At 40.7% G+C, this 13,725-nt stretch overlaps 1 protein-coding gene and 1 long non-coding RNA gene across 3 annotated transcripts; both read right to left on the bottom strand.

Annotated features, from left to right (window-relative positions):
- Positions 1-5,699: 5,699 nt before the first annotated feature.
- Positions 5,700-5,951, bottom strand: LOC114793491 (uncharacterized). The gene is made up of 2 exons (XR_003750250.1): positions 5,912-5,951; positions 5,700-5,823 (listed from the first exon to the last, which is right to left on the bottom strand). It is a non-coding gene; the product is annotated as an uncharacterized LOC114793491 (long non-coding RNA).
- A 28-nt stretch (positions 5,952-5,979) lies between these two features.
- LOC114794695 (serine/threonine-protein kinase dst1-like) lies at positions 5,980-12,428 on the bottom strand. Of its 2 annotated transcripts, XR_003750371.1 has the most exons (17): positions 12,402-12,428; positions 11,512-11,775; positions 9,696-9,756; positions 9,343-9,427; positions 9,128-9,192; positions 8,987-9,042; positions 8,839-8,886; positions 8,654-8,696; positions 8,451-8,520; positions 8,222-8,353; positions 7,785-7,826; positions 7,613-7,694; positions 7,421-7,486; positions 6,946-7,217; positions 6,706-6,755; positions 6,216-6,523; positions 5,980-6,038 (listed from the first exon to the last, which is right to left on the bottom strand). XR_003750371.1 is itself a non-coding variant. In XM_028987417.1 (15 exons), the coding sequence occupies exons 2-14, from the start codon at positions 11,614-11,616 to the stop codon at positions 6,957-6,959; spliced, it is 1,116 nt and encodes a 371-aa protein (XP_028843250.1). In that variant the 5' UTR covers positions 11,617-11,775; positions 12,402-12,428; the 3' UTR covers positions 6,604-6,755; positions 6,946-6,956. The 2 variants fall into 2 exon arrangements, 1 of the variants encoding a protein (XP_028843250.1); XM_028987417.1 differs by lacking the exons at positions 5,980-6,038; positions 6,216-6,523 and having other exon boundaries at positions 6,604-6,755.
- Positions 12,429-13,725: the final 1,297 nt, after the last annotated feature.

Genomic DNA, 13,725 nt, shown 5'->3' with positions numbered 1-13,725 from the left:
CAGTATTAAGCAACACACACATTTGGAGAGTACCCATGGGTCACTTTAAAAGCCACACCCAAACTATCATTACCTTTTCCTAATAATGACCCTATCGACGCCCACATGGGGAAGCCAAGAGGAAGCAGAAGAGCTATTTCTGAAGCGGCACACCAAATCCAGGGTGGACTTCCTGTCTGACATTCCTGTCTTGGGCAGAGTTCCTGCCTCGGTTGCTTGCACTCACACTGCTGCAACACATCAACACGTTTGCTGTTCTAATTAAGCAATGCAACACATTGGGCCCTTCTCTGGTCCTTCTGTGGTATCCTGCTGTCACACTGCAGTCTAGGGTCAGGAGCACGGCAGACAAATGACAAAGTGGAGAGGAACCATGTGTATTTCCATGAGCTCACAACCTACACAAATTCACAGATCATGTGGTGGAGCCAGCAATTTACACAAAGTGGCATCCTGGCAGTCCAAGCATCCAGCTATGGTCAGGGCTTTTGGACTGAAACTTATCATGGACATTAATTTCATGATAATTTCAGTGATTTCTCATAACTGTTCCTTTTACAAGGTAGAATGATTATGCAACAAATATAGTATATATAATAATAAATGTATTATTTCAAGACAATAAAATAAAAATAAAAAAATGCACAAATCTGGCTGGAGATTGCTAAATAATTAAAGAACCAACAGTTGTTTGAGCTGATGGCTCCAAGAAAAGTTCATTATTAACATTTAATACATTTTTGGATTTCGCCACTATTCTGAGGAACTATAGCATAAAATATATGCCATATATCAATCACTTAATACATAGGATAGGTATAATATTTTTTAGAAGAAAAGAAACTAAATCATATAATATTTTTTAATTTTTTTTTTTTTTTAAACGTTTTCCACAAAACACAACATACACATTTGGACATACACATTAGGAATATTTCAAAAGTGATATAAAAAATGGTCACATAGATGGGGGGTTGGGGGCTAGGAGACTAGTGCACTAACATTGTCAGCATAGCCGAATACCATTTTTTGATGAATTACTCTTCTCTTCTATGCTGTACTGTAATTCTTTCCATAACCATGATTCGTTCTAGTTTCTCCTGCCATTGTGTCAGTCTAGGGTTGGCAACGAGCAACTCTGGGGCCACATGTGGCTCTTCCATCCTTACACTTCACCGGGCCTTTGGAAAATAAATAATAATTTAAGTGCGTGTTGTTTTTATCCATTTTTTAAATTGTAGTTTGAAATTTGAAGATTATTCTGGTTATTGTAACATTAAAATGCAATGTTTTTTTTGTCACTCAAAATATGCGTGACCACCCCCAACAATTGATACAATTTCACACAGCAACACACTAGCATAGTTTTTTTTAGCATAAAAGCAAAAATAATATATGCAGTGTTATATTCATTTTTCATGTCAAAAAGAATTTGCAGCCCCTGGTGCTTTTTCTTTAGTGGAAACTGGGTCCAAATGGCTCTTTGAGTGTTAAAGGTTTCTAACCCCTGGTCTAGGGACTTCCAGTTTCAGCCAAAGAATTGTTATAGTTTTCTGTGCTGCTAGAAACAGTACACTCAATAAATACAGAACAGGCCAAAAGTTTGGACACACCTTCTTTAAAGGACCTTTTTCTTTATTTTCATGACCATTTACGTTGGTAGATTCTCACTGAAGGCATAAAAACTATGAATGAACACATGTGGAGTTATGTACTTAACAAAAAAGGTGAAATAACTGAAAACATGTTTTATATTCTAGTTTCTTTGCTCTGGTTTCTGCACTCTTTTCATTCTCTCGATGAGCTTCAAGAAGTCGTCACCTGAAATGCTTTTCCAACAGTCTTGAAGGAGTTGCCAGAGGTGTTTAGCACTTGTTGGCCCCTTTGCCTTCACTCTGCGTTCCAGCTCACCCCAAACCATCTGGATTGGGTTCAGGTCCGGTGACTGTGGAGACCAGGTCTCCACTTTTTGTTAAGTACATAACTCCACAATGTGTTAATTCATAGTTTTGATGCCTTCAGTGAGAATCTACCAACGTAAACGGTCATGAAAATAAAGAAAACACATTGAATGAGAAGGTGTGTCCAAACTTTTGGCCTGTATTGTATGTCAAGTCTTTGTGCAACTTATCTTCAGGTAGTATAGCCAAAATATAAGTAGCTGGTTGTAGAACTAGATTACTATTCAAAACCTGTATAATTTCTGTCTGTATCTTCTTCGAAAAGCTAAAGCGAAATCACCGCCAGCATTCAAAAGTGAACAAAACATCAGGCAGAAAGCACAGGAACTGAGAAGTGTTCTGTGGTCACCACATGCAGGACAGCGCCTTTATTGGGGACGTCTTGCTAATTGCTTTAATATCCACCTGTTGTCCATTCCATTTGCACAACAGTATGTGAAATTTATTGTCAATCACTGTTGCTTCCAAAGTGGACAGTTTGATTTCACAGAAGTGTGATTGACCTGGAGTAACACTGAGCTGGTTAACGTCAACGTCAACAATATTTATTTCTTATATCGCCCAAAATCACATACAGTATGTCTCAAGGCCCTACAGTTGACACCCCCCACACTTGACCCTACTGCACACAAAACTCTACACAAAAAAAAGAAAGGAAGAGACCTTGGGAAGGAGGGACGTCCCTCCAGGGTGTCAAACGCTGCACTCAGATCAAGCAGGACAAGCAGCAAGATGCGTCCCTGATCAGAGGCCAACAGCAGGTCATTAACCACTTTAACTAGTGATGTCAGTCCTGTCATGAGGTCTGAATCCCGATTGATATACTTCTTGGATATTGTTGCTGTCTAGGTATGCGCTCAGCTGCTGGGCTACGACTTTGTCTAACATTTTCAATATAAACGGAAGGTTGGTCTATAATTCGAAAGCCCGATCAAGATCAGGCTTTTTAATCAGGGGTCTAATGACTGCTACCTTGAACGAACTTGGTAATACCGGGTGCTACTTGTTTAAGGAACCTTGTAGGAAGCGGATCCAAAGCGCAAGTACATTGATTTGATGACGAGATTAGTTTCATTAATTCATGCTCTTAAAGAGAGTTGAAGCATTCTAATCGGTGGTCAGCTATTTGAAGACTGTTTTCCATTGAAATATCGATGGAGCTGTTTTTTATGCTTCTAATCTTATCTCTATTCGTAACGGTTTTAGTATTGAAGAAATTCATAAAATCATTGCTCCTATGATGATATTGAGTGGTAGTATCCGTTTCTGTCTTATTCCTGGTTATCTTGGCTATAGTGTTAAACAGGAATCCGGGATTATTTTTGTTCTTGCCTATTAACGAGGACAGATATTATAGTTAAGTAGGGTCTCCTTCCAAGCTATTCGGTATACGTTCAATTTACTTTGACGCCATTTACATTCTAATTTCTTCTTAAGTGAGTGCGTGTGATCATTATACCAAGGTATTACATTTTTACCTCTTACTAGCTTCCTTTTGAGGGGAGCGACATTATCTAACTTGGTCGAGTTCAGCGGGGTCTGACGGTGAGTTTATCAGCGTTGATAAATCTGGTAAGGTATTAATAAACCTCGGCGCTGTACTTGATGTAATTGTCCGTTTGTCTCTATAACGAGGGGGGTTGAGTTTATTGTGTCTGAGACATATTTTAATAGCGATGATATTTTAAAATGAGCTGAGATTGTTTCAGATTGCGGAAGAGTAATTATATCTTCTATATTTAAACCGAAGGTCAGTACGAGATCGAGCGTGTGACCAGCTTCGTGAGTAGGTCCTGTTATATGTTGGTTAACTCCAACTGAGTCTAATAAAGACAGGAATGCGGTTCTTAGTGAGTCTTCTAATTTATCACAGTAGATGTTAAAGTCGCCGACAATTAGGGCTTTATCCACAGATACAACTAAGTTGGAGACAAAATCTGTAAATTCACTAAGAAACTCGGAGTAACGTCCAGGGGTTCATAAATAATAATCAATGGAATTAACTTATGATTTGGGTACGTGGGTTATGTTGGTATAGAGAATCTCAAAAGAGTTAAATCCTTGTCCGGGTTTATGAGTAATACCGAGGTTATCATTATAAATTACTGCAACGCCACCTCCTCTTCCAGTTAAGCGAGGTTGGGGTACATAGCTGTATCCAGGAGGAGTAGACTCGTTTAATGCCACAAATTCGTTTTGTTTTAACCAAGTTTCAGTCAGGCACAGTACATCAAACCTTTACATGAAAATATTTTATTCGCTGGTGCCGCTATCCTCATGTTTCTAACTGTGGTGTCGCCGATGACCAGAGGCGGTGGTTTGTGGGACTCGCTGAGGGGCGAGAAGCGGTTCTGAACGTGAACCGGGGAGCGGCGGCCTGGTGGTGGGGGAGCTTGGCGGGTCGCCCCGGTAGCCGAGCCTTCACCCAACTGCCCTGCTGGGCGCTACTGGTACCGGCGCCGGGGTAGAGACACTCACCGGCAGTCTGGGCTGGTGAGCGTCCGGTAATAGAAATGAGTAGATTTATAGCATTTTATCAGACGCTCCTATCCAGAGCGACTTACAATCAGTAGTTACAGGGACAGTCCCCCCCTGGGGACACTCAGGGTTAAGTGTCTTGCTCAGGGACACAATGGTAGTAAGTGGGGTTTGAACCTGGGTCTTCTGGTTCATAGGCGACTGTGTTACCCACTAGGCTACTACCACCCATGAGTCTATTAAAACTTCTGATTCCCTAATTAAATATACATTTTGTATGCGCTCCTCCAGCTCGGCTATTTTCTCCGTCATTTCCGCTAGCGTCTTACACTTACCGCAGCTAAAACCCTCACTACTGTTTGACAAACTGTACATTTCACGCACTGCACAGGGGATTAGTGAGGGAGCCATAACTTACATTTGTTGAGTTTAAGAGGTAATTCAGGAAGTCCTTGGAAGAAACACCAGCTCACGCCAAACACACCATACAGTGCAGCACCGATGAAGTGTTCTCTTTATTTTAACAGCAGGTTCTGTAGACAATAATGCCACATACAATGATCAGCATGTCTGTTGCGCTCTTGTGTTGTACCGTTCACATGTACTCCCCAAGCAGTGTAATTACTGCAAGCCACGGCACCATAGAAATACATTGAGGTCATTTTTAAAAATATATTTTTTTACAATTCACATTTGAAATGGTTGAGGTATATTCATTTGGAAAACTGTCACCTTTGTTAATTTTTTTTTCTTAGTTAAGTGGCCAAGTGTATAAGACTAGCAATGTGTGCCAAGAGGGACGAGTCTTGTAAATATTCGACTGTTGTTATGTGCTCCATGTTGGTTGGGATATGTACATAAGGAGTGTTTACTTTTAGTGTGTGTGTGTGTGTGTGTGTGTGTGTGTGTGTGTGTGTGTGTGTATGTGTGTGATAAGGGGTAAAAAGTGCTGCATTCCTATTTCTACTTTGACTTTGAATACAATGTCAATGAATGCTGGCTTATGTGCAAATAAAAAATGATCATGTTCTTGACAAAATGACTCGTCACAGTAATAACACGATTTCTTTGTCTCAGTTAATAAAGCTGCAGTAAGAATTCAGATTTTAGTAACATTGCTCACACTACTCACTCAAGCAAAGTTTGCTCTGAACTATAATACAGTTTACTAAAGAGCCCACCCTACTTTTACTAACATCATTTGTAGTGGAAAAAATGAATGTTATGGCTGAAGTAGAGAAAACCAGCTCAAGACACTAATTCAAGTCTTATGTCTTTATTGTACATGTTGTATATTATACTGGTTGGTAGGAGAGCTCCCCTTCTGGTGCTACAGCGGTGATACAGTTGCCTCCAAACTGAACAGACTTTTTGTGGAAACATCCTGCAACACACAGTCAGAAATAAAATTAGACCTGATAAAAACCATCACAGTAGGAAGAGTTGTGGGAAGGACAGGACAGGGCAGGTACCTTGTATTTTTAGTCAGCAGGCCAAATGCCACCCCATGTTGTTCTGGTGAGTGGTTCTCAGTCCCAATCTGCATCTCCTCCTCCTTCTGGTCTGCAGGGTTGAGTGGTTGGTTGGTTGGTTGGTTTGCTTGTGGGGGAAAGGACAACAAAGAAAAAAAATATGGCCACTGGTACAATCAGACCATACGAAGTCCTGCTGAGATCAGATTTTGGATGTTCTCTTCTTCACTGTCAATGAACAAACTTTACAAAGTCACAAAATGACCTAGACCACAAGAAACTAGATTGTATTTCTATTATTTACCTGTTAGTTTTAGTCAGCAATCCAAATGCCACCCCATGTTGCTCTGGTGAGTGGTTCTAAGTTCCAATCTGCATCTCCTCCTCCTGGTCCTCCAGGATGACCGTCAGACATGAAAAACAAAGAAACTACACGCTTCGCATTAATAACAATAAATAATATTCATAATTCATAACGAATTCATATTTTACAATACTGATTCCATATTTCCATTCCTTATTCTCCGTAGATTCCTCTGAGAAGGTTGGGAAAAGGACGACTCCTCCGGTTCAGACCACTCAGAATCTTCAGAATTCTCATCTATATGAATCCTTTCATTTATATGAGAAAAAAACAGATCAGGGTTTTCAGGGTATATATGTGAACAGAGTGAACCTGGTTAATTACAGTCCTCCAGTGGAGTGTGTGTGTGCGTGTGTGTGTATGTAATGGAGAAAATCATTCTAAATACACAGGAGAAGAAAACTCGGATTGAACAGTGCTGCAGGGTTACCTTTGTAGAGGTCAAAGAAGGACCATCCACCACAGATGAGGGTGTGACCCCTAAAGAAAGAGATCCAGTCAGTCCCATGATCACAAGGTTTTAAAAACACAAACTCTCAAGGTGTGGACAGCAACTCTGGATGCTCTGTTGTGTTGATCTTATGCAGGTATTAAAAGTCCCTGCCCCACCCCACCCTCCATGATTCTCACTGCAAAAGTCCAGCTGCCACAATGGTGCTAAAAGACATGCCTGAATGAAGCTCAGGTTCTTCGTAGTTTCTTGTGAGGAGGTTGGCAAAATGCTGGCTCCTCCGGTTCAGACTCTTCAGAATCCTCAGAAACTTCAGAATCCTCAGAGTCCTCAGAATCATCAGACTCTTCAGAATCATCAGACTCTTCAGAATCATCAGAATCTTCAGAATCATCAGAATCTTCAGTCTCCTCAGACTCCTCAGTCTCCTCAACCTCCTCAGCCTCTTCTTCAAGACCTGACTGCTGGTTCCTATTCCTCATCATGGATTCCTGTGAACAGTCAAAGATCAGGTTAACTAACAATACACACAATAATGGAAGCTGAATTTAAAACCAGCTGTACATCACTGAACAGTCACTTATTCTGTGTTCACAGTTCACCAAACTTCCCCTCTGAACACGTAGACTCAGGATTAGTGACTGGGTAATGAATGAGGTTATGGGGTGAGAAAGTGGGAGACCAACAGATTTACCTTGTAGAACTTCAGCCGAGGAATCATCAGACCAGGTTTCAGATGAGCTCCATTAACAAATGGATGCTGCGCACAGACACACACACACACAAACACACACAGTGTGTTAGTACTGGTAGTAATGTATTTATACGAAAAAAAAGATCAGGGTATATGTGAATAGAGTTAGAATTTTGACTTGCGTTTCCTTACCAAAAGAAGCTCTTCAGCTGAAGGTCGCTTTCTAGGATCAACATTAAGAACCTGACAGATGAAGTCCTCAAATTTCCTAGACCTGAGAAGAGAACTGTATGGTTAATTACAGTCCTCCAGTGGTGTGTGCGTGTGTGTGTGTGTGTGTGTGTGTGTGTGTGAAATCATTCACCAATTTCTCTCCTCCTTCAGGCGTGAGATGAAGGAAGCAATCCTGAAAACACACAGAAAGAGAGAAATACATCAATCTTGAGAACAGACACACACACAAGCTGATAGTGAATCTGAAAGTGAAGTGATTGTCATTCTAATGCACAACAAGAAAAGCACACGGTGACACAACGAAATGTGTCTTCTGCATTTAACCATCCCCCTTAGTGAGCAGTGGGCAGCTGGGGAGCAGTGTGTAGGGACTGTACTTTGCTCTGTGGCACCTTGGCGGTTCGGGATTTGACCCGGCAACCTTCTGATTAGGGGTTCGCATCCATACCCGCTAGGTCACCACTGTCCCTATCTACAGATGGTCCAAATTTCTTAAGTAAACAGTGTATGCAAAGTTAATGTAAAGTGTGTATAAGTCTATGTGTTTGTGTTGATGAGTGTGTTTACCGGCGAGGGTTCATGAAGTCGGGGGGGTGTTCGGCTTGAGCGACTTCAATGGCCGTTATCCCCAGCGACCAAATGTCGCATTTCTCATTGTAGGGCATTTTGTCTTTGCCCCTGACGACTTCGGGGGCCATCCTGCATGAGAACAGATACACAGACAAGGGAGAAGTGAGCCCTGAGATACACACCACACAGACACAAAGATGAATATTTGGTTTTGAAAGGAACGTACCATTTGGAAGTTCCTGCTTTATTGAACAGGGCACCATGGTCTGACAATCTTGCCGCTAGACCCAGATCGCCTGGAGGAAGAGATGTTTAAACAATCACATTCACAATTTTTCTTCATCCACATATTCTAAACACCCTCAGCGCTGCTTCCTTGCGCTACACAGGAAATGGTGGAAAAATTTGTTTCTATAAGTCAGTACTCACAGATCTTCACATCGCCGACATTGTTAACCAGGACATTCGGTCCCTGTAGACCAACACACAGACACTCTGAGGTTAGATATGATCGTACACTTGTAATATATGATATTACGTGTAGCATTAAATCAAACAGTGAAGAAGCCTTAAAAGTTTTAGATAGTTTTTTGGGTCAGTGTGTCGTGAGATACCTTTATGTCACGATGTATGATGCTCTTGGCATGCAGGTACTTCAGCCCCTAGTGGATGCAAAGAGGAAGTACATTACATACAGATCTGAAAAAGTTTAGGCTTTTTTTGTGTGTGTGAAAGTGGAGGAATAGATGAATAGATAGTAACCTGTAAGACCTCCCGGCAGACATAAGCCGTTTCATCCTTGTAAAATGGGTCACAATCTGTCCAGACAACAAAGCAAACATGAAATGCTGCTCTAAATACACAGGAGAAGAAAACTTGGATTGAATGGCACTGCAGGGTTACCTTTGTAGAGCTCAAAGAGGGACCCTCCACCACAGAACTCCATGGCAATAATGATGGTGTGACCCCTAAAGAAAAAGATCCAGTCAGTCCCATGATCACAAGGTTTTAAAAACACAAACTCTCAAGGTGTGAACAGCAACTCTGGATGCTCTGTTGTGTTGATCTTATGCAGGTAACTCCCTGCCCCACCCCACCCCACCCTCCACGCTTCTTACTGCAAGTAGGTGCCATGAAACTTGGTCAGATTTTGATGGTTGCACTCCTTCAACAGGCGTATCTCTTTAAAGGGGTTGGTGGTAGCTGCAGAAAGACAGACAACACACATATTTAGGCAAAAATATAAGAACATGTAACCAAGTCACTGCACGTGAGAAATTTGATAAATTTCACATCACACACCTCAAGAACAACATATACACAAACTGAATGAAAAGCTCAGGTCAAAACTTTCAGCTGAACCACAAAAGTAATATTCTGTTGGGTCAGAGGTAAATACAAATTACACTTCCTCTCTCTCACACACACACACACACACACACACACACACACACACACTCTAGGATCTCACCTCCAGGATCCCAGTACACATACTTCAAGGCTACAAGCTCATCAGAGTTGCGCTTCTGGGCCTGCAGAAAAAAGAGCAAAGAAAAGCATCAGCTGCTGTTCTACACACTCAAATTACAAAAGCAAAATGTCTATTCATGTCTACAGGCCACATCCACCATTAAAAAATATGGTCGTGGTGAGGCGGGGCAGAGCGAGGAGTGGGCCTTATAACACCATTCTATTTCAGGTGAAAAATCTTATTAAAGGCAAGTTGGGCAGATGTTTCATTAACCAGAGCACTTTGAAAGCAGAAAATATGAATTTTGTAAAGTTGTATGGACCAAACAATGAAAATTAAGTTTAAAAATAATTCAATATTAATGAACGTATTTTTAAAAGCAGGAGATTTTAATTGCACTTTTAACCACAGCAAGGATAGATCTACAAGTACAGGCCATTTTATAAAATTATTGAATTTGATTGATATATGGAGAGAAATCACCCCACAGGCTAAACTCTCATTATTCACCAGTTTTTCAGAAATATCCCAGAATTGACTACTTTATAATATTATCAGACTACAAAATGCACAATTGTGTCTATGATGCTACTGTGATCTCACATCTTGCCCCTTGTTATTAAGAATAGTGCTGCTCGAGGGTTTGTGAACCTTTGAGCAGTTTCAATGGTTCTATTGTTTTACGGTGAGTTTCTTATTGTATCATCACCAATTTTTATGTATGAAAGGGTGGTTACAGAAGACATTTAGTTGAAGTAAGAGCTGCAAAAAGAGTATGTACGGTGCGTCACAAAGCAGAAGGCAGCTATAGTGCATGGGGTGCTGGGGTCTGAGATTGCCCAGTGTTTGTATTTTAAAGTAGCTAATGGAATTTCATTTATTAATGTACATTCAATGTTGTACAACAAAAAAAACATTTCTTCTGTTTAATGTCACACAAATTGCTGAGCATGATTTAATTGGATATACATATATAAGTTGATGCAAATTGGCTGCTTAATGCCCAGATTTGTGTTGCTCCAGAAGATTAAAGCAAAAGCAGTTTGAAACGTGGCCACACCCCCGCATTTATAAATTTGAATATGGGCTTGGACGTAGTGGACCTCTAAATTGACTTATTGTGACCCTAACCCTGGAAGAGTTACCACCTTGCGCCCGGTGTCCCAGGCAGCCATGAAGGGGTGGTAGTAGCCTAGTGGGTAACACACTCGCCTATGAACCAGAAGACCCGGGTTCGAATCCCACTTACTACCATTGTGTCCCTGAGCAAGACACTTAACCCTAAATTGCTCCAGGGTGACTGTCCCCTGTAACTACTGATTGTAAGTCGCTCTGGATAAGGGCGTCTGATAAATGCTGTAAATGTAAATGTAAATGAACCTGAGTAACAGGACTAAGGATATTAAGAGTTTAAGAACTGAAATTGACAGAAGAGGATAAACAGGAGGTAATAATTCAGAGTTACATTAAAAGAAAAAGTTTGTATAGATGTTATAAAAAGTCAGAAAAACATAACAATGATCAGCAGGTAAACAGAGAGAATCAGGCAGGACTGGAGAGAAAGCAGGAGCATTTACAGTCAGGAACTGGACAAACAGGTGGACATAATAAACTCAGACAAGACAAAACAGGGAAATGGCGCCACCTGGTGCACTAATGGCACCCTGGCGTTACAGTACACTTCCTAACTAAATAGAGTAGAATTCAATAATATTTATGCACCAGTAAGCCTAAAATAAACAAGAATTAAGCCTAATAAACAAGATTGTCCATCTCCTGTTAAGTTTAAAAAATGTTAAAAAAAAAAACTAAATACCTTGAAGACCTGCCCAAAACCACCGCTCCCGATACACTTCGAGATAGTAAAATCTCTATGGACTTCGCGCCCAAAATCCATGGTGCCCGATCTGGTCCTGACCATGCTCCAGATGTTGCTGATCCAGAAGATGACGATCCTGATTCTCTTCCTCTTCTTTCTTCTCTTCTCTAGATGGTGATCTAAACGCTTCACTAGCTGTGTCGCTCTGTATTGCTCGCTCTGCAGTTCGCTGTATGGCTCACTGTTTCACTCGCAAAGGCTCTGAGTAAGATAAAGAATAACACTACATTTTAATACCTGGGACTCTGGATGCTTGTGAATTTCAGTTAAATTAGCAACTAAGCTAAGCTAGTTGTTACCATGGCTACCAGTTTATTACCATGGCAACAAATAACATCAACAATGAAACTCAACAACTGGTATCCAACATTTGATCATAAACACACATCGGTATACAATAATAAATATATTAAAATTAATTTAATGTTCATTCTGTGAAGTTCAGTCAAGTAGCAATTTACGCAGGGTGACCGATCTACACTTTTCCCCGGACAGTCCCCATTCCTTCCCCCCGACACACACACTTTACTTTTACAGTGCTAACAAAATGCAGAGTTGTAAAATAAAAATGTGTTTCAGCTAGAGCCATCTATAACAAAACAAAATAGCATTAAAAACGCGTCAGTAGTGGCAACGCAGATCCTCCTCAGAAATTCCGAAACTAGCGTCGGACATTCCGTCACGGAGAATCCTTAAAATGCAATTTAACTTAAAACAGAAGCTCAATTTAGCGTGTTTAACAATGTCGGCGCCTCCTACATGATTAAATCATTTTTCCTGTGTAGTTTCTGATTAGCATTAGCATTATCCATTACGATTCCACTTACCACACTCTCAGTAACTGATCAGTGGAGTTCTGGCGCGCGCATGCGCAGTAACCTTATAATGACAGCTGGTCACGTGACGACGCGACCAATTACGCAGGCGCTGATGGCTGAAAGCAACGCGGGAAGATTTGTTTTGTTGCCATGACAATGGAGTTAAATAGTTCAAATTAATGCCATCCAAATGAATGGACAACAAAAGCCTGTACTGTACTGAGGGGATTGTTAAAATCAGGATTAAATTAATGAACAGCCTTTAGTAATGGAACATTTTATTTCCACAAAAAAATTAAGTACTTCATGCCATGCTACTCAATGTAATCAAAATTCCTTCAGATTTTACAGTGACACAGGAAAGAAAAAAACTATCCTTGTGGAAAGCAGAAATAAACTGAAGTCTAAGACTTCTAGAAAATAAGGACATCTTTACATACTAAAGCATTTTGGACAGGGAAACTGTACACTGAAATTCTAAAATGACACTCAAGCATCAGTCTTAAACAACCATGAATATATGTACAAACATATTGGGCACAATACTGAACAAGAAAGGAATTCACTGAAATATTTTACACAAGAAGGTATGTTTTTTTATTTTAAATAAGTATACACAGAGTAGGAGCATTCGGTCATGTGTTAATCTGTTTTCCCTGTTGTGCAACGCGCGTCTACCGGGCCGTGACTTTTTGGGGGTGTCACTCGAGTTTATATCACTGTAGCGGACGCGCCCAGCGGTGGTGAGGGAAGGGCGACGACGGAGCCGGGAGGCATCGAGGGGGAGACAGGCGGAGACGTGAAAAGTGGTGATGACAGAATCTCGCTGTTTCACGCGTGAAAAATACACAGTGGAGCCGAATAATCTCCTGCCGGGATATAGTAACAGAATATGGCAAAAAGCATCAATATAACAATAAGCGAACGAAACAAATAAATTACGGACATTGGTAATTATTGTCATCATTATTACTTTATTAACGTTTTATGATTATTATAATTAACGGTAATCGATGTAGTGGTGTGCTGTAATAATATAATAATACCAATAGCTTGTAGTTATGGGCTGTAATAATAATAATAATAATAATAATGGTTATTTAGGTCAGTGGTGGCCTAGCGGTTAAGGAAGCAATTTCCTTCGGGGTGAAAAAAGTATAAATAAATAAATATGTTCTTCTTGTTAATAATAATGTTTTTTTTTTATAGATCGTGTCGTGACAGCCACTGCTCTGTGATCCAGCCACGCCGCGCGCAGTGTGGGTATGTTCTGCGTGTGTATATGTGTGTGTGTGTGTGTGTGTGTGTGTGTGCGTGCGGGTGCGCGCGCACG

This window comes from Denticeps clupeoides, chromosome 7 (genome assembly GCF_900700375.1).
Source record: "Denticeps clupeoides chromosome 7, fDenClu1.1, whole genome shotgun sequence".
Taxonomy (NCBI): domain Eukaryota; kingdom Metazoa; phylum Chordata; class Actinopteri; order Clupeiformes; family Denticipitidae; genus Denticeps; species Denticeps clupeoides.
The sequence above is the reverse complement of the archived record's forward strand: the minus strand, read 5'-3'. Positions and strand labels throughout refer to the sequence as shown.

What these genes read in the sequence shown, in the direction of transcription:
- LOC114794695 (XM_028987417.1), bottom strand. Translation starts at nt 11,616, where the DNA reads ATGGTCAGGACCAGATCGGGCACCATGGATTTTGGGCGCGAAGTCCAT. An exon ending in TCATACATCGTGACATAAAG is followed by an intron (nt 8,697 to 8,838) that starts GTATCTCACGAC and finishes GTTGGTCTACAG; the next exon opens with GGACCGAATGTCCTGGTTAA. An exon ending in CTCGGCTGAAGTTCTACAAG is followed by an intron (nt 7,218 to 7,420) that starts GTAAATCTGTTG and finishes GACTGTTCACAG; the next exon opens with GAATCCATGATGAGGAATAG.